At 38.7% G+C, this 18,839-nt stretch overlaps 1 protein-coding gene across 1 annotated transcript in view; it reads right to left on the bottom strand.

Moving 5' to 3' along the window:
* Positions 1-1,000: 1,000 nt before the first annotated feature.
* The window catches only part of RIC8B (RIC8 guanine nucleotide exchange factor B), a 40,276-nt gene continuing 22,437 nt past the window's right edge, over positions 1,001-18,839 (bottom strand). The window contains exons 5-10 of the mRNA XM_074580857.1: positions 15,188-15,341; positions 14,756-14,851; positions 12,079-12,223; positions 11,780-11,924; positions 9,889-10,008; positions 1,001-2,111 (exon numbers count right to left, since the gene is read on the bottom strand). Of these exons, the coding sequence (XP_074436958.1) occupies positions 2,000-2,111; positions 9,889-10,008; positions 11,780-11,924; positions 12,079-12,223; positions 14,756-14,851; positions 15,188-15,341 (772 nt within the window). The 3' untranslated portion in view covers positions 1,001-1,999. The remainder of the gene's footprint in view (positions 2,112-9,888; positions 10,009-11,779; positions 11,925-12,078; positions 12,224-14,755; positions 14,852-15,187; positions 15,342-18,839) is intronic.

Here is an 18,839-nt window from a genome sequence, read left to right on the forward strand (position 1 = left end):
TTCTACAACTTGTAAAGCAACAAATTGAGATTTTGCTCTTTTTTGTGCTCTGTGCTTACCCCTCTATAGCAACCCATATAGAAGCCTGTTACTGAAATAACAGCTTCTCCAGCCCCAAGAAACGGCCTCAGCTGACACCAAGACAGGACTCCACTCCTCGTTAACAGAGCTAGTTAAGTTTTGCTGCTCAGGGATGGTTCATAAATTCTTTTCACCTGCAGTGCACTTAACACTTGCCTGTGCTGGGCTCATTTTAGCCATCATCATTTGGATGATGTTAAACCCAGAATTACATTTTTGAGACCCAGCCTAGATGCAGCTAAGCACATGACTTGCTCCTGGGTAACTCCTCCCTCCCCCTTTTGGATTCATATGTAATAGGTGTGATTTCAGCATTATCAATACATCGATGGGCTTTGCTTTAGCTATTGCTGTATGGAAACGGTAGCTGGCTTCCTTTGCCCCATGCAAATTGTGACGCTCCATGTGGATATAGCAGATGATATAGCCCAAGTCACGTCATAACTCAAAGCAGCAATGATTTTAACACTCAGAAAGGTCCCAGCATACAGAAATGTATACCATTAATGTCCCGAAGCTCCCTTGTTGTCTTTTTTTGAAAGAAAAAAAAAAAGAGGGGGGGCAGCATCCTTTGGGAAAACAAACTTAGCTGCCGAGAGCAGGGCATTATTTCCTTTTAGTCCTTTTGGAGTACTAAGATCTGTGGAAGCTCCTCACGTGGGAAACGACAGCATCATTTCCTACCAAGTCCTCCCTTTACAAGGTCTTTGAACACCAGCTTCCTTAGTTCAGGGAACCAGTGTCAAGTCGTAGGAAACAAAGACAAACTGGAGAACCTTCATGAACCTCTGAAAGGTTCACAAGAATGGCATGTGTATGCTTCTGAGCAAAAAAAAAGGAATTAAAAACTAGGACGTGGATTATTCTTCATATAATTCATGCTGGGAGAAACACATAGAGAAAGAAACCAAGCAGGCAAAGAGGCAACAGCAGTGCAGCACGCCTAAAACTTTAATCTTTGTTTTTAAAGAGTACAGAGTTGAAAGTGACACTTTCTTCTCCTTCCCACCTTCCCATTCTCTATCCCCTCGCTTCCCAAGTTCCCCTAAAAGGAAATGTTTCTTTGTTGATTAGTTTGACTTCCCTTAAAGTGAGGCGCACCCGTTAATCTCCAAAAGTAGGCCCCAATTCCATAAAACACTTGCACATGCACTTCACTTTAGTCCAGTCCCATTCACGGCAACATTTAAGTGTACATACTTGAATGCTGTTTTGAATAGGGACGTTTTTACTTAACCAAAGATGGGGGGGGGAGGTGTGTATATTTGTGTGGTCTTAATAGGGGAGGGGGAGGGAGGACATACAACACACATCATCTTGTTCCCAATTTAAAAGTAATCTTAGCAGCAGTCAGTGACTGACACATTGGTAAAATCTTAAGCAGCAGCTTAACCACAGAAGTGTGCAGCAGTAAGAAATCCAATGATATTTAAAAAAGGGTAGCTCTAAAATCACTGCTGAAGGCCATTTAAAGCAGTCAGACTTCTAAGTTTAAACATCCTTTGCCCCTAATTCCACTAAGCAAACACGTTTCTTTAATTACAATTATATAAAAGGAGAGACTGGCGAGACACTACAAAAAAATAAAATACCAAGAATGGTATAACCTACAGAGTTCAGAAAACAGGATTCTGGAAAATTAAAGTGTTTTTATTTTATTTTACATTGTTTGCTTTTGTTTTTTATCCCTTTGAAATACATTTTTTAGATTAATAAAGATCATAAACTAATAAATTGATATGTTCTTTGAACAGACATAATAAAAATTCAGACATTACACCACAGGACCCATCATTTAAAACCAGAACAATTAGAGTGATGCTGGCGAATGTGAGGATAAAACGCCTAGATAAAAGATGTGGTGGCTGTAAGGAAAAGTGTGGATTAGAGGAGAATTGAGAGTGAAGCAGGTGATGCTTTAGTCTGAATCTGAGCTGTCTTCCTTGTTGGTTTGGTACTGGCTGACTGCTTCTTCCAAAGGAGCCATTGTACCATCCGGCCGCACTCCCATTGGTTTTATAAGCTCATCTCTGTAACAGATTTAAAAAAAAGACTATATATTAGCATATGCACACATATCGATTCACATGTGTATAATACAGTCACATACAGTATATGCTTTAGTACATAATGGGCCTTTAAAAGGAAGTTATTTCTGCTAAAGCCCTCTGTTTTGAAGAAAGAGGAACAAAAAACCTTCCAAAATAGGTGGGAGGGGAAGAGCAGGCCAGATAAAGACTTCATTCATGTAGGCCAAACCTACTTAGCCAATTAAAGACACCATGAAAAGTCAGTGCCTAATAGGCTCAAGACAAGGAGCAGGTCCACTGTTTTACATACACAAACTAGCTTTTCTTCTAAGAGTTCTCTGACAGCCATTTCTGCCTAAAATTTCACCTGCCATTCTGGCCAATATATGCCCAGGCAATTAAAACAATTATTTGATCCATATTCATCTTGTTGAAGGAAATAAATCAGATACGAGAACAGACTCTGCCTACACCACTCCTAGGGGTGGGTAAGTACTTGTTGATTCATTTAAAAAAACCTGACTGATTCTAATACTATTGCTTTTGTTTGTGGCAGTTTAATTACAGGATTGACAGCCATTTTAATCTCTTCAAAGCTCCAAAGGCCTCTCAGCAGCTAATCCAATTATATCTACTCCACAAGCTACAGCCTCATCTAAGAGATGATTAATTATTGATTAAGCCAATCAAAAAGTATTAGCAAAGATTTATTTAATCCTTACTTTTTATCACCTCATTTATATGTGGATTATGGCAAAAGCTGTAAGGGCAAAGATAACATTTTGATTTTCTGCTGAAAAAAAAAAATAATGGAGAATACCTCTAAATATTCAGAAGTCACCTTAAATAAAGGAGCGGAGGCTTGATGTCAGTTTACCCCTTGCTTGAAAGGCAGCCCAGTAAAACTGCCGATTTAGCACACGTATACCACCCTCCCGGGCCACGGACAATAAAACTCCATCACTCAGTAGGGACGCAAAGGCATTTCACCAGCTCTCTGCCTGGTCTGCATCACTACCTTGGCTGGGAAAAGGGACAAAAATTGCTTGTGCAAGGCTGGCAATCTAACCTGAACGCAACCATAGGAACAGCAAGAAAGGCAACATCTGAATTATGCGGCACGTGTACGCTAGATACTGTACAGTCAAGCAGCAGTTAAATTAAGTCTCCAAGAGTCTCTTTTGCTCAGGAAGAGCAGAGACCAGCAAGACAAACACAGCCATTTGTGCAGATGTGGCAAGCAGATACTACAGCGATAAGGTCACAAATCCCACTGCCTGCAGCATTTCAAACCGTGAGAAACTGGACCTGGAGAAACTGCTGTGGTTTGGCTCACCAGGTCTGCGGCGGGGCGATGCTGGGGGCCAGGGAAGGAGGTTTGTAATGACCATACTCGAAGAGCACAGCCCGGACTTTGTGTGTGTGTGTAAGAGTAGAATCTATCTTTAAATAGACTGGAGATACCTTGCCATACTTGAGGACTGACAGCAAGTCCTCCTCCTTCAGGCAATGCGATCCAGTGCACAGATTCTGCCCAAATGAGAGCACTCTTAAGTTTTCAAGTATCTGCTGGAGATGTGTGCGAGAAGAGATCAAAAGAATACTTGAGATCAGATTTGAAAGGGCTCAAAAAATGAAGACTGCAGATCTAGTGTCCAAACAGGACCAGAACCCTCCCTGCCTGCTGTGGGGGTCCCCCAAAGCCAAAGCCAGAGTGCTTCAGAGTTGCATCTAATAGCAAAGACTTTTTTCACAGGAAAAAACCCTATACATCTAAGGCCTTTTTAGCTTTTAAACTTTAAACACCATAATACGAAACAAATATCCTTTGAAATCTGTGATCAGTCTTGCAACAAATTCTGCAGTGCCACTTACTCAAATGTGATCTAATACACTTATTTTTGGAGAATAACCTGAAGAGTAAGTCCTTGCTCGTATTTTTTAAGTCCTAAAAGTAAAAACATAGCCACAAAGAATGAAATCACTTTTGCTTCCCTCTAAGCTCAGAGGATCCTAGATTTTTGTTTTAAAAACCACAACGCATACTCTTAGGTTGCAACATTTAACGTTGCAGCCAGAAGTCATAGAATCACATTATTTTCTAGTCACTTACAATTTATTATTGGTAATAAATAAATTATATTGGCTACTAAAGGATAAAGAAACAGTTCAAGAAAACGGAAAGACAAACACGGGAAAACAAGGTCCCAAGGTCCCCTTACGTGGGGACCTCCCTCTGCTCACAGAAGGATACTTGTAAAATACCTGTAAAAATATTGTCAAGAAGTCCTACCTCATCATTTGTCAATTATAAAGAAATAGCTTTCTCTGCAACTTCCCTTATGTGCTTCACTTTTACACCCTGTTACACACACTCCAGAACTTGACAGAAACTTTTTCTCTCCTGGTCAGTCACCTCTGGAGACACTGAACACCAGATGCAATAGACAAGACAGATCCATACGCACAAGTCTTGATCTGTGGGTTTTGTGGGGGTCTTTTGGGGATAAACGCACCAAGTTTTGTCTGACAACGTAACATAGAAGTCTGAGTCACTGCCGTGCATTTGTATCCTCTGTGATGCTCGAAAGCCTGCTTCTCAGCTCGCTGTACTCAGAGTGCACTATTATGACCTGTGCTGTACTGCACTTGAGGTTCGTTCCCAATGCTTTTCCTCCTCTCTAGGCTTTAACCATCAGCTAGGCCGATCTCGTATTTCAGAGAATAACAAGGATGTTTTTCAGTTGCCTGCATGAGCTTCCTGCTTTGCAAGTCCTTGACCAGGATGAATGATGGTTGTTAAAAGTTTGCTGTTCTTTCTCTGTGTTAGGAGGCTGGACTCCATACATCCTTCCTCAGACAAATGCTACCCAGTAAAACTGAACTGTATCAAGCCAGAGATATTCTAGGCCACCAAAAGAAGAGGTAGGAGGAGAAGCAGGGATCAGCCTGTTTTCTTCCTAACCATAATCTAGTCCTAAAACGGTGTAAAACGTGGCATCCTCTCACCAGTGAAGACTTGACTGCAAACTCCAAAGAAAATGACACGAGTTTACTCATGGGAAGGGGAAAAATCCAGAGGGAGACAAATAGATGAAAAGATCTGGGCTGCCTACAAAGCTAGCTTCAGAAATTTGGAACAACTACCTGCTAAATAACAGAATTCTGGGTAGGACTGCAAGAGGCATCACTGAGCTGACTTCAATACCACACAAGAGCTGATGCTTACCTGGTATGAAGTCTCAGCTCTGCCAGCCTCACCAATTTGCCAGTTTTACAGAGACCTCCACTGAGTTTTGACAACTTGGCCTAGCTGAGGACGTGCTTAATGTTTAAGGTGAAATACAAGGTGGCAAAGGAAGCACCAGAAACTGGCACGTATAACCTCAGAAGAGAGTTCATTATCCAGAAACTGGATGTTCATGGTCCATCTATAGGGCAGAAGAGAGATCGCTTCAGCCCAGTAGGTGGCAGCGGGAATACTTCTGTATCCATGAAGATATATACAAGTACACAATGTGCATATTTATACATATTGAACATCCTTATGTGACCTCCCATATACTCAAATACACCCTCTTGCAACATTCATTTTTCTAATGCAAACAAAGCAGTCTATTCAAGCGTACTTAGGAACACACCATAATTAAACAGTTGGTAAAACGCATTCTCTTCTTCCACTTCCAGATCTCCCAAGACTCCCTTCAAATATATCTATAAAAGTTCTAGCTTCCTGCTTGCCATTTAGCTTGATAACAACTCAAAAATCATTCCCTTGTTTTGAAGGGTAACTCTTTCTTGTCTGCCCTATGTGCTACAGGGCTGTATTGACACATGGAATTAATGATGGTGTCTGTAATGAAACAGCCATCATGTGAACACCAGTCCGCTCCTTTGATAAAATGGCATGTTAGGGACCTATTCACCTCCTTATAATTGAGTACTAAATAATAGTTCCGATCCTTTCAAGTAACATTATTTTGTTCTATGATTAGAAAGGGGAGGGGAAAAAAATATCTATGTAACATTGCCTTCTTCATTCATTCTGTGATTAATTTTGTGGTTTTAATGAGTATGGTTTCTTATTTAGACAGGTTCTCTTACATACTCGTTTTGTTGACTTCTGTTCAATGTACAACAAAACCCGAGCTGTGATAATTGGAGACTATTTCATCAGCAAAAGGATTCTTGCTATTAATACAAGGTTGGCTTGGAAAAAGCATCCTGACATTTTAAATTAGTCAATTAATATACAATTCTATCTACCGTTTATAATAGAAAAAATGTCAGCATTTTTTCCAGACATTTTAATTAACACGGAGTATTTCCAATAATCTATAATATAAACAGACAGAATATCATACAACACTGATTTAAGGTGGCTAGCTTCACATTTTGCAAAAATGAAAGGTTGAGTTAAATATTTTTGCAGATCTGGGGAGTTTTTCAAAGCTCAAAGATGTGTATCACATAGAGGGGACACTAATTTACAGTCGCCAAACAATTCTCAATGAATCAACACGACAGTATTGACCCTTACTGCAGACAAAGCCCATAGAGTTACTTTAGGGCCAAGTTCGGGCATCCATCAAACTACCTAAGTAACATCTACATCTTCCAAGAGCTGCAATAATCAAGATTTTTCATCTTCATTTACACTTATAATTTATATCTATTTAATGATTTTAAAAAGTACTGCAGCCAAATTTCAGCAAAATATTAATTTCTATAAAAGCTTTTGTAGAACCCAAGTCTATGTTAAAATATTGAGGCAGGGGAAATGGGTTCACAAACAATATCCAGCTTTCCTCCACACTTTTTGATAAAACAAAACTGGGTGATTAATTTTAATTTATCACTGTCAATGGTCAAGAACCTCCTGAACAGGCCTAAACACCGACAGCCTAACAGAATAGAATAGATTTGGAAGTGAGATTGGAAATGACCAAAAGCATGGATCAGATTTACATCACCTCAAAGCAGATTCAATTCTTCAGTGCCAATGCTGAAAATAAAGAGAAACACGGAGAGCAAAAATCCACTGGCATCTTATGGATCAAGGGAGAAAATGCCAATTTGTTACTTATAGTTTCAGTAAAACTGTACAAATGGTACAGTGTAAACAGTTAGCAGCCACTAATGAAGGCTATAACTTTTCAATGACGTAATACTGTTTTGCAAATTTGTTTTTGGAGTTCAATCCATCATCAGGTAGCTTTACAAAAATGATACAGAGCCAGTCAAAGCCAAATCTAGCACACCCCAGTGACAGACTGGCCCGGTTATCCTTATCAGTCAGGAAGGGAAGCAAGTTTGTCAGTCCTTCAACTTTTTTTTTCCATCCCTTTCTCCAGTAAAATCATGCTAGCTTTTTAAAGCTTAGCTTCCATGACTGGGACAATACAAGTGTGCTAAGCAAACCAGTTTTGCCGTACATCTAATCTCTTGTTCAAGTTACACAGATAAAATTATATAAATTCTTTCAAGATTAGAAGAAGGAGCTGTTGGTTGGCACTGCACCAAATGGAACCTGCTCATTTCATGGTATATGTCCCCTCCTATGGTGACAACAACAAAGACCAGCAGGAGTAGGAAACCTGCCACCAGAAGTCTGTCTCAAAGCAAGATTCAAAACCCAGAACCAACTGAAGGCTCCTATGAAAGCAATCTCCAGTTTAAATTTGTAGGTTGCAAACCAAGGAAAAAAAGTGCATTCCACTGGTAGCTTTAAGTCTCTGAAAACTCCCAGCACTGAAGGGCTCAAGCTGGAAGCAGAAGTGTTTGATTCCAAAAACATGGAGGGACTTCCACTACTATCAGCATGTTACTAACTCTTTCTTCTTGTATGCAAGACTGGCAGCTTCCCATTTTATTTAACATCTGCAAACCCCACAACTGCACTCAATTACATTCGTTAAAAACATCCCACAGCCTCCCAAAACCAAGTCTTATTTTCTATTTCCTTCCTGCCAGCATTCCCCGCCCCCTCCATTTTCGGTAAAACAAAAAGAGTAGGAAGAACAGTCAAGTGATTTTATTCATGTTATTACAGCACCTAAAGGGGTCACATCAACAACACTGTCACACAGTAATCGCTATACTGAAAAACAAACAAACAAAAACCTTACAACAAAAAGAGCCCCAGCCCTGAAGAGTTTGCAGCCTAAGAAACTGCAGGTGGATGTAAGTGACACAGAAAGCCCAAGGTGAAAGTAATGCTACTGGCCAAGAGGATAAGTAGTGACACAGGGCACCAGCTGCTTAGTTATTGTCAGTCTGTAGCAGGCAACCCAGCAGGTGCCTCCAATCCTCCAAACTGAAAAGGCTCTTATGCTACAGTAACGCCATTTGGACTTTGTGTGTGTAACTGCTATAGAGAGCAACTGACTTGTCTTCAGGTCTTAGTTTATCTCCGGTCTCAATCTTCCTGTTAAAAAAAAGTTTTAGACCATTTAATCATCTTATTGTGGTACCCCTTACGCTCAGCATCTTAATTCTCTAGCTTACATAGAAATCGTTCCATTTTACACAGTAGTTCAATTAAGATTACATGTGCATTGCATTTTCTTCTCTTTATTAAAAAGACTGTAACATAATACGCTTGCTTTCCATGCAAATAGTGTGAAAAAGTATCCAATTACTTCACTGACAGTCTCAGATCAGCTGTTCCGACACCCTTCCCTGCTTTCTCTCCTGTTTATAATTCAGTCTTTGTCAGCTAATACAAAATCCAAATTCTCCCATATCTTTTGCTGTATTTCTAATCTTTAGTAGAGATGTAAAAATACTTGGTTTGCTGAATTTCTCTCAACAGATCTTGTTATTTGAATATCTACAGACTCTTACAAAACACAAACACATTTCTAGCTCGAGTCTGCCCCTGCTTGAGGAATGATCCACTTCTGTATTTACCTAAATTCCTACAGCTTCGTTCAATGATGAATTAGTATTACATTAAGTGTTCCTCAAGAACGTAAAATTTTGCTTACACAGAAAACAAAAGTCCAAGCAATCACTCCAATATGGCTACAAGTATGGGGGAAGCAAAACCAGCGAATTCTAGGCATACTGAGTCAAAACACAAAAAAATCTTCAGCTAACAGCACAGCTCTATTCCCTTTTTGTACATAGAAAGTTATAAAATAAAAATCAACTCTCTGTATCAACAACAGATACCTTTATGTCACATTTAGTACCATTTTCTTTTATGATATTACGTCATAAACAAATTATAAAGGTTCATTTGTAATCCAGTCCACACTTAACTCTAATAAATCCACAATAATTCTAAACTGTAAATTCCCTTTTAATTGCTCCATTGTATAATTTATTGTTTCTGGTGACAACTAGTTTCACACTGTGTTTGTTCTTCATATAAGCAGCACACATAAGTGCTGCCATGAGATGCTGCTCATTGGCTTGGGGAAAACGAGTACACTTGCCTTGGGCTTAACGAGTACACTTGCCTTGGGCTTGGATTGTGTCCCATACTTAAAAAAGAGAAATTCTTTTCATTATTATCAGCCTATCTATTTAGGAGGCAGGTCCCCTCACCACCAGATCTTCCTGATTCTGTTCAGTCCCCTCCAAAAGAGGTTTCCCTCTGAAGTCCTGTTACATATCACTCGTTTGTTTGAAGTGCTAAACATTTTTCTCTGCAGTTAAAGTGTTCCTAATCCCAGAAAGAAGTAGATTATAGCACTATTTTGAAGCACTAGACCTTAGTAAAGAGCCAGGATATGAGTTGCCTCCCCCAAAAGCAGCTATAATACAATACCTGGAAAGTTTATCAAACATGTTGACAAGCTTCATAGCTTCATATTCTTTTTGTTCTTCCGTCATTTCATCCATCGGATTGGGCATTGGTTCTTCTAAATGACCAGTGATGAGGTTAATGCTGGAGGTGGAAAAACAATACCATTTACATTTCTATAGAAATATGTAAATTGTCTATCTTCTTGATAGGAGGCAAGAGGAACACACTAACAGAAACCCCCAGACTAAAACTGCCTGAAATGCACATGAAAGTTTTTACTTTAAATAGCCAACCTTCATTTTTACACCCTTTTTGTAGCCTTTTCTTGTGAATTATTATCTTCTTATCGATTCACTGCATTAATTTCTTGGCACCTACTCAGAAATACACAGAACACCAGTACTTCTTATATTATAACCCATACACAAGCAGTTTGAAAGCAGGGCAATAATGCTGGTAATAACGACAATGTAATTAGTAATAATAACATAGACAGGGAACAGAATGACAGATATTTGTTTGAAACTCATTCCGTACAGGTTTAATTTTGAAGATACAGAGAGGTTCCAGTTACATTTTCTTATTAATGAAAAAAAATTGAATTAGTTTACTATTCCCCTTCCATGATGATTTTTGCTCAAACCAAGTTAAAGTTACTTCACTTTGAGAATTTACAATGCCAGTTTTATTTTCACTGTTAAAACAAGTGAATGGCGATACAAAAATGGTAAAAAACAAAGAAACAGTTTTAAAGAACACTTTCAGGGCAAATTATCTTTTCAATCAATTAAATCACAAACATTTAACAGCAATACCGAAAATCAGATGCATAAATCAACTAACAGTTGTCTTGAATGTTTCATTTAAGTGTCAGCTTTTACCTAAATAGATGTTATAGTTTTACTTATATGCATATAACTGGATGTTAGGCTTTTGAAAGAAGAGCAGAGATAAAGGAGCAAGAAAAAATAATACTGAAGTGCAGAAATAAAAAGAAACCTCCTGTTTCAGAGTTCGTTTCTTAGCATAGAAGCAATAGAATTCCTGTAACTTCTCATACATTTAATCCTGTCCTTCATTCATGTTCCTTAATAAGAATCTTTCAATAAGCCACAATTCCCCATCATATACCTAATCATGTCTGTGTAATTCAAGGAAAACAGAGTGAAGTGGAAAAATAATGTGCTTTGGATGCCCACTATCAATAATTTCAGAACGTACCTAAAAAGGCACCAAATCCTAGATGTAACGCGACAAACCAAAACCTCTAACACCAAATCAATTACAATTAATAAAAATCAACAGACAGAGCTTCTCTATGATCACTGACTCCTTCAAACAAATGTGTTGGATTCCTGATGCATGACTTCTACAGAAGTTATTTAGTCCTTCCGTATTTATTTAGGTGACCTACTTGATTCTTCAGGGAAATTTTAGTACCTTTTTAACAAAGTCCCCCTTAAAACCTTAAGTCACATTTGACACCTTTATTTTCTCTGTTAAACAGAAATACCCCACAAACAATAGTTAGTAGTTGGGCAACTTCATGAGAGTTCCTGGAAAATCTGGGGCAAAAGCCATCCTTGCTAAGTTTGTTACTATAATTTTTTTTTCTAAAATTTGCTCAAAAATATTTTTTCATACTTGAATTTTAAACAGTTATTCAAACTGAATTTAAATCATTCTCATAGTGATTTTTTTTTCCCCTGGAGCCATCTGACTATATGATGGTCACTCTTAGAGGCTGGTTAATCAATAATTAGATCATGAAGTCAACAGGAGACAGGAGTTAATATAAGCACATGTAATTCCAAAACTGGCCTCTCTGGAAAAGGTGAAACAAAAAAAATTATGTCAAAACATCTACATTGCAACAGGACAGAAAAAAAAACAGAAAAAAACAATACTATACTTTGGCTTTGCAGATTTGTATTCTTCTGTATCTGTATCTTCATCATCTGAGTACCAATGATCTCCTCTTCCTCCTGCTAACAGGCCCCTTGCTGCCAGCAATCCTGCCGCGTTACCATAGCCTGTATATTTTAACAGGCTGTCAACTGCAAAGAGTGATACCGAAAATTATTGAGCTATAATCAGCTACAAAGCCAAAAAACAGCATAGCGTTACAAGAATCGAGAGGTACAGCAAAAGGTAAATATACTAATTACAGCAAGACCTTATATAAGAGGGAGAAGAAAAAGTAATTTTTACCTCTCTCTTTACAAAGAACAAAAAGAAATTCTGCTGCAATTTGCTTTACTCCAAGGTCTACGTGTGTCATAAGGCGCACAAGCTTGTTTCTCACTGTTGTGCCAACTTCTGGACGACTTGATACGTCCCTTAATGGAGGCAATACCTAGCAGCACAAATAAAGGAAAACCAGCATAGAATGCATGGCAATACCTATCCGATCCTTGTAGAAACAAACACAGTCAACAGAACAAGAATATACTGTAAGCTCTGCGCCTTCAGAAAAAGGAATGAAATCAACCCAACTGCGCTTACATGCACTAGTAACGACTCACTTCTTAACATATTCAGGCCTTCTGGTCTGCCACCCTGGGCAGAAAAGTACTCAGTCCCAAACACAGACTTTTTAAAAAAAAGACAATTATTAGGAATTTTAGAGCACCAATGAGTGTCCCAAAATAGTTGGCTCACAAGCAGCAGTAACCTCAGTTCTTTGTTTCTTCTGTTTTGCTCAAGTATCTGGCAAAAGCATTAAAAATACCAGCTTAAGGAACTTGCAATATTAACATGATGTGTAATTTACACAGACCAATGAACATACTTATAGTGAAAAAAGCAGGAAAATAAGTAATATTGCAAGTCCTAGTACCATGAATTTAAAAAATTAGCTCTATGTTTACAGAAGAAATGCATACTTTTCCCAGAAAACACTGTTTTAAAGGTAAAGCTAAGTTTCAAAGAGATTTTGGAGAAAACACTATTTAACATTTCCGCAAACACACTATTTTCTCATTAAATGTCATTAGTATTGGTAACTTAATCCCTGAAGAAAGGCAGAAGGTTCCTGAAACACGGCTGGTTTTGCAACGTAACTTCCGCCTCCTTGTGCATATGCATTCAGACTCAAGACCTACATTAATTTTCCACATTCCCAGGGTATGATTCGATCTGCAAACAAATCTGGGCCGCAATATGAAATATTTAATGGTCTGAAGACTCCGGTAAGAATTATGAATCTTCAGTGTTTTACGAGGGAATGAAACCAAAGATGTTACTAATTGTCGTAAGAACTTGCAGGTCCTTTGTCTTCTTGGTGTGTAATGTAAAAATGTCATGTTCTGTGCAAAATTACTGCACAATTACTACTGAAATCAGACTCACTGGGAACCGATACTTAAACAAATGAATGCTACAATATTGACTGCTTTGAAAAAAACAGACCCCGTCTTCTTCAAACTAAGTATTCAAACAATTAGCAAAAACATTTTACTTTGTCCCTGCTTACTTTCCCCAATGGGGATAGTACCATGACTGACATTTCACAGAGTGTTGTAAGAATGAATTAATGTTTTTAGAATACTCTAATACTAATACAGTGATGAGTGCCATAGGACAGTCCATGAGGAAATTAATCATTCTGTCTTCAGATCAGAATTTGAATAGTGCACAATAAATAAAGCCTAAGGCCAACACTTAACAATGAGGGCAATTCAAAATATCAAACATCCGGTCATGCAGTTAGCGGCATCCATCTATTCTGTGCACTATATGAGGCAGTGGTCCTGTGGTAAGAGGCAGCATGCAATTATATCCTGACATCTAGATGCCGAGATGTCATAAAAACATGCAGACAACTTCATTTTCTAACTTCTGAAACTTGGCTCTTAGCAGATTAGAAGAGTATCCTAGGAAAGAACTGCTGTGAACAAAACCAATAAACACCAAGAACAAGTTTCTTAAATTCCTCAAAAACACTTTTCTGGTATAGACGAAAGAGGCAGAAAATATATGCAAACTATGCCCTTTTCCATTATAAACTCTATTTATGAATTGAGATGCAGCTTTGATCTGGGAGCAACATTTAAGATGCAACCCGAACATCACTGCAGCTTAGGAAAAAGATTTCTCAGCTGGTTTCAGCTGTCTCTCCCTTGCTCGTCTTTTAACTTTTCTCCCCTAGACTCAGGAAAATCAGCAGAACAAGCAGAAATCACCACACCCAACCACCACGCCATAGAGATCCTTTGGATATTTAACCATAGCATGGAAACCTTTTTTCCTGTATAAAAGAGCTCTTTTAAGAGAGCAAGTGCTGAAGTGTGCCTCTGTTCAGGGACAGAGTTTTACTCTGACAGAAGAGCTGATACACACCAGTACACAGGTTTCAATTGCAACGACTCCTGCCTGCTGAAGTCAAACTAAAGCTCAGGCAAAACCCACCAAAACACCTTGGTACGGTAGGCAAACCAACACCAAAACCCACCTACGGTAGCCTCGCTGGCTACCATACAGCTTTGCCAAGTACTGTTAACGGCACTGAATTATTTTTTATATGCTGGATGTAAGGGGACAGACCTCACCGAGTTCTTTGCCCCTGCAGCACATGATCCACGGTGCCCCATGTTAACACAGCTTTACACCACCCCTAACGCTACTACTTAACAGCTCGACAAAATGTATCGTGGAACTTAGGCCATAATATCTATTGATTTACATGACTGAAAAATTATTTCTATAGCTGACAGCTGTCAGACTGAAAAAACCCAGAAAAATAGAAAAAATACTGCAGAGAACTTTGTGGGTAATTTAATATGGAACCATTCATGCTTTTAAAGTATCAGTGTCTTGCAGTGACGTACAAACCTCAAAAAGTTTACCATTAGCATCATATTCAAATTTTGATGAATATTTTACTTACCTGAGCTTTGATAAACTTCCTGATATTCCTATGAGTTCGGCAGCATTCAGTTAATAAACTGAGAACTGGAGTTAGACCTTCTCTATAGCTGCTTCCCTAAAATAAAACCAAATAAAACATTTTTAAGAGTAAATTTTTGTTTTCAAATCCTAGGAGCCCTTCAATAAAGTCCTATATGACAGCCAAAACAAGAACTTTACATAGATATAAACAAAGAGCCAAATGTTCATCCTCTCACACACATAAGCAAGTATGTTTCAGATGATAGAGGAATTTGTTCTCAATTTTGAGGTGTTTCACAATCTAGAAGAAAGGTCATCCGTATTTGTGATAAACACTGCCTGAAAGGATTATAAGAACTTTACATATATGCACTTTTTGCTTTAATGAAAGAGGGAGGCCCCTTTTGTCAAGAATCTTTACAGTCCATACCTTGTCTATTCTCTTCTCCATGAAATCCAGCAAAATTTGAATTGCTGTCATATTCATACCATTGTATTTTATATCTGTTTCCTCTTGGGATGATGGACTAATAAGAACATCCAAGCAAGAAACGGGAACATTGCTTAAGAGGTTGATTGCATTGCTGAAACAGATTTTAAAAAATTCATTATTATTTTGAAAGAAAGAATTAAAAACAGAGTACAACTCACCCTAAACTGTTTGTACAACTGCAAGCAGAAAGGCCCTGCAACTCAAACAATGCTTTATTTTCTACTCTCTGGGTTTTAAAGAAGGTGGCATGCATTATCGCCTGAGTGCTGGCTCTTGGAACAAACAAGGAAAAAGAAAGACAAAAGCTCCAAAAGCTATACAGCAGCAGTGCATTATTACTTCCAGCCCCCGCGGCATCCCATCCCTTAGATAAGGCACAGCTTCCAGCAACGTTACAGCAGCTGATCTTGCAGGACAGCAGGGGGAACTCTCACATTGATTTGCAGCAGTCGGGAATTTTTTCCTGCTTGAAACTTAAAACCTTTTACACCACATCCATATTACCATCATCAATGTGACAAAGTACACCGTAGAAAACATTTCCTCTTCCTATAGCAGTGGGGTGTGGTGGCAATTTCTCATGTCCCCTGAAATATTTCCACTTTTACTCAGTTTGTAGCGTATTGGAAATACAGGCGGCTTTTAACACATTAAAAAAAGACTCAGCTTTATTTACCAAGCACTACCTTTCAGTAAGTGGCAGTCTTTGCATTCTATGAAGCAGAGCCTCCCAAATATCCATTACGTGATTTAAATTAGACCGCAGGGTCCCTCCCTCCTCTTTAATGGACTAAGATGGAACTTACTTGCAAGGGTCTCCTGCGTGGTACACAACCCTTGAGTTTGCTATCTATCCTGTTACACAGACTTGCATTTGTACTCTTTCTGAATAAATTACACAGATGCTGCAAAAATTAGAATTCTGTCATTATTTGCTTGCTGATGCACAAGTAAAATTATAAATGGCTATATTTAGAAATACTACAGAACTATTCAAGGCTTACACATACAGACCTCAAAGCTATCAACGGAACTATGAGCACTGATGTTTTCAAGGATTGGTGGAGTGTTCCAAGAATAGAGAAAACTTTTCAAACAACTTCATTTAACACTTTTAATAATATTTACTTAGAAGCTGCCCTCGGTTTTTACGTTGTATTAATACAATTCTAACAAAGGTTTAGTACAACAGAAAGCAAATCATGGCAATGAAATGTAACAGGATTTCTAACAAATACGCTAGTTTTGGTCTGATCAGGCTGGGTGGCTGTTCCACATTGTGCCCTCTCCCTTTTGCTCTTTTAGCAATTGAAATTCAGACAACTTCTACCTTTTGGAAAGCTTGTTCTCTTTGTTTTGTTTCTAATTCCTGTTTAAGATACATCTTTTATATCATAGAAGTTACTCCTCTCCAATAATTCAGGAACAGGCAGAAACAGAACAGACTGAAATTCAACAAATATTTGGTGGCTTCAGGCCTTTCATCAAAAGTTCTCTTTTTACCAGTTTCTTATTAAACAACCAAGTTCCCAAACACCTACAAAATTAATTTTCTGGATCACTGTGTTTGAGCTATTCTTTTCAATAAATGAAGCCCGGCTTTCTGATCTTTGTCACTCCACTGACAGTTTTATTTGTGGTAGAGGAGTGTATGAAATTCTCCAGCTACCAGGAAGTCAGTGACTATGCACAGATCTGCACAATAGTGTTTGCATTCCTACTCCAGGGGGTAGAAATACTGCGTATATTACTCTCCCCTTTTCGGCTTCCTAGAGATCATTAATCACTGGGACATGACATCCACCCACTCATGCTCCCAGCCCCCTCCTGATATGCAAATTCAGAAGCAAAGGCCTATTTAGAGCTGCTGAATGCCTTGATTAAAACCTTGTTAGTGGGCAAAAATGGCACTCACTCTAATATGTGGTGCTTTAAGCTGTTCATATTCAAACGTTAAGTAATGACATGACAGAACCACAATAATGACAACAATACCAGGTACTAAATTAGCTAAGATATTTTTATAGGTAACTTCTGCTTATTTATTAGATAGAGGGTCACACTGGCAATCAGTACATCACAGCTCAGGGCATGTATCCAACATAAATGTTCGCATAAAATAAATCCTCAACTTAAACATTCAGAGCACAAGCATTCGTTCATACAATGTGCATTAACCGGCTGCCCAAACCCTTCATTTAAGCATCTTGACATTCTGCAGATTTACAATTTTACAGAAGTGCAAGTGATCAACAGTCCTAAGAAATGTACTTGTGCGTCCCTGATGCTTCGTAAAGTTTATTCTGTATTCAGGACTGCTTATATTTTATTTCCATTTTTAATGTTGTTTTCGTAACTGCTGTACTGATAGGCTCCAGGTGGAACGCAGAGCAAGAAGTTGTACTCTGCTCTGCCTCACATCTCATCTCTAGCAATAAAGATTGCACGGTCAGAGTCCAGCACACTGAATAGCCCAAACGATGACACAGCCTCATTTTTTTAGCTATGCTATATTAGCTATAGACTGCTAACACAAGTCTACTCATTCATTATTGAAGCTCCTATCAGGAATTAAAGATTTGCTTGAGCAAATACACCAGGGGACTGAAGTGGGGCCCTCTGAGCCCCTGATCCTTCTGAGGATTTGCAGGGGCATTAGTTCTGACTATACCTTTTCTATTCCAGAGATGCCTTATGATGAATAGTCTTGGTGGAAAAGCATATTAAATCATTCAGCTTTTATTGCATCCTGTAGCATTCAAAGACAAAACTCAGGTTCTGCAAACGGGATGAAATATTTGAATCACAGAAATCAAAACCTGTACAGTGCTCTTCTGGCGTGTTAAAAAAAACCCCAAGCGTGACATGAATCAAGACTGAATACTACATGCAGCAATACTACACTTGCATTCTTTCTTCTGTCAACTTGAGCGAAACAAACTTGCTACAGTTAGCTAACAGAGGGAGAAAGCTGTTTTCCCAGCATAACAGAAAGACTGAGGCAGTGCTATACTGAGTCTGATGGAGAAGGGGAAACAACTGAAGTGACCCAAGGCAGTGATAACCATCCTCATTTCTTTTCTGCTTCCCCTCTCTCAGAATTAGGGAGAATCTTTCCCTTGACTTGGTGTCTCCATAAGGTCCACGTGGGCAGCACCTGTACACACGATATTCCTTCTGGCTGAAAAAAGCAAGGACAGAAATCACACCAATACTACATATTCTCCACAGCTGCCACCTTGTATATGTAAAGCCCTTTTTGGATGTTATCTGCAAGGGTTTGCAAAAGCTAAAACCAGAAGGACCTGCATAACGTGCATCCTTTTGCGCTAGCACAAGATAATTACATTTTACAGGGTGGTATATTTTACAGGGTGATTAGACTAGTCAGATTTCTGGACAAGGAAACAGAACCTGTTTTCATGGGAGGAGCATCAGCTGTATAATAATTCACCAGATACCAGGCAGTCTTGTTGACTATGTACAAGCTTAAACGCTTAAAGGCCAATCTCTGCCTTCTTGTAGTTGTTGAATTTATCCAAATCTGTTCAATTTTCCCAGCAGTGCGGGACTTACTCCCACCAGTCCC

The sequence above is a fragment of the Larus michahellis genome, chromosome 1, assembly GCF_964199755.1.
Source record: "Larus michahellis chromosome 1, bLarMic1.1, whole genome shotgun sequence".
Taxonomy (NCBI): domain Eukaryota; kingdom Metazoa; phylum Chordata; class Aves; order Charadriiformes; family Laridae; genus Larus; species Larus michahellis.